General features: G+C 40.8%; 1 protein-coding gene across 1 annotated transcript; it reads left to right on the top strand.

Annotated features, from left to right (window-relative positions):
* The first annotated feature begins 687 nt into the window (after positions 1–687).
* On the top strand, positions 688–1,566 carry LOC148693383 (uncharacterized). The gene has a single exon (XM_088677621.1). The coding sequence runs from the start codon at positions 688–690 to the stop codon at positions 1,564–1,566; it is 879 nt and encodes a 292-aa protein (XP_088533747.1).
* Positions 1,567–1,866: the final 300 nt, after the last annotated feature.

Here is a 1,866-nt window from a genome sequence, read left to right as displayed (position 1 = left end):
TGTCCGTTAATCTTCTTCAATTCATCTAATCCGAATGTCGAAAATTAAAAAAATGTTTGAGAAGTAAAATATAATGTATGAATATCACACCCCCTTAATTTATAGGGTTCTCATTTTTAAATTCTCATAAATTTGAAAATTGGACTTGTCAAAGAATCAAAAGTCTTTTATTATAATTATAATAAAAGGGAGAAACGATATCAAGTCATGATGGGAGAAAAGATAACGTGTATGATGATAACGTGTTTAAATAAAAGGATAACGTGTATGATGATGAAGAAGCAACTAAATGGCGATGTCAGTAACAGTACTCGCTGTCGTTCACCATGAGCACAGCTACCATAAATCCTAAAGCCACTCACGTGGCATTCAAACAGAAAAGGCAAAACAAAAGCCTGCCCTTATTTTCTTAGAAAAACTAATAGAAAATGTTAAAGAAGATATCTCGGATTAGTATAGTAAATCTTGTAAATCTGTAATTAGCCTTTACTTATCTGATAAGGTTTGACTTCCTTGATTTTAGGCATTAGTTTCGGATTAGGGTTGTGTCTTTCCTATATATATTGTAACCCTAGCTTTCGGTAATATTATGAAAAACATTCTGCAACATCACGTTTATTTAGATGGTACCAGAGTGATCGATCTAGGAAAACCTCGACAGATATCTAAACCCTAGCAACCATAGCCATGGGTGATAAACCAGAACAGTCAACCTCCTCAGGCATGACTTTGTATCAGAAGTGGGAACATCCTAACCACCCACTCTACCTCCATCACTCGGATCAGCCCGGCGCTATTCTTGTACCCCAGCCACTCGTGGAAGACAACTATGGCACATGGGCGCAATCCATGACCATGGCCTTGATGGTTAAAAACAAGTTAGGGCTGGTTGATGGAACAATCACGAAGCCAACTGATGTGCAGGTTGAAGAATTACAGCAATGGAACCGGTGCAATAATCTGGTGAAAACATGGTTACTCGGCTCCATGTCAAAAGAAATCTCAGGAAGTGTCATACACTGCAAGGACGCACGGCAGATGTGGCTTGACCTGCAAGAAAGGTTTCCTCATGTGAACATCGTTCAACTGTTTCACATAGAAAACGAAATCCATAATTGTGTGCAAAGCAACTTGACGGTGAGTTCTTACTTCACAAAACTCAAAAGTCTTTGGGATGAACGTGATACCTTATGTTCAATCCCGACATGCCATTGTGAAGCAATGAATGAGATAACATCATATGTTGAGACTCAGAAAACAATGAAATTCCTTATGGGCTTACGTGACTCATATGCTACGGTTCGTAGCAACACCCTCTTGTTGGATCCATTGCCAACTGTTAACAAAGCTTATGCACTTGTTCTTCGCCATGAGAAGCAAGTTGAAGTATCAAATGGACAGGGCAGCACCATGCAGCCTGAAGCTGCTGTGTTTGCAGTGAAGGGCGCTGGTCGAGAACCCGAGACAGAAGATGGTAGTCAGCGATGCGCCAAATGCAACAAGACCAACCATAGCACCAAGAATTGTCGTGCTCATCTCAAGTGCACATTTTGCGGTTGGAAATGACATACTTTTGACTCTTGCCGCAAAAGAAAAGCAGCGGCTGAGACTGAACAAAATCGGTCTTTCAAGGCCAACCAAGTCACGGCTCGTGACAAGAATGACGCAATGCCCAACTTCCCTTTTTCTCCGGAGGACTGCAAGCAGATTCTTTAGCTTTTGAACAAAAGCAAATCCTCTTTTGCTAATCAAGTGGGTAACTCCTCGAATCATGAAGAACTCTCAAGTAAAGCTTTTTCTTTCATGCGTAATGGAAATCAAGTTATTTGGATTTTGGACAGTGGCGCCACCGACCACATCGTATGC

Source organism: Pyrus communis, chromosome 10 (assembly GCF_041283825.1).
Source record: "Pyrus communis isolate YQ-2024b chromosome 10, ASM4128382v1, whole genome shotgun sequence".
In the NCBI taxonomy this organism is placed as follows: Eukaryota; Viridiplantae; Streptophyta; class Magnoliopsida; order Rosales; family Rosaceae; genus Pyrus; species Pyrus communis.
This window is presented reverse-complemented; position numbering and strand designations above follow the sequence as displayed.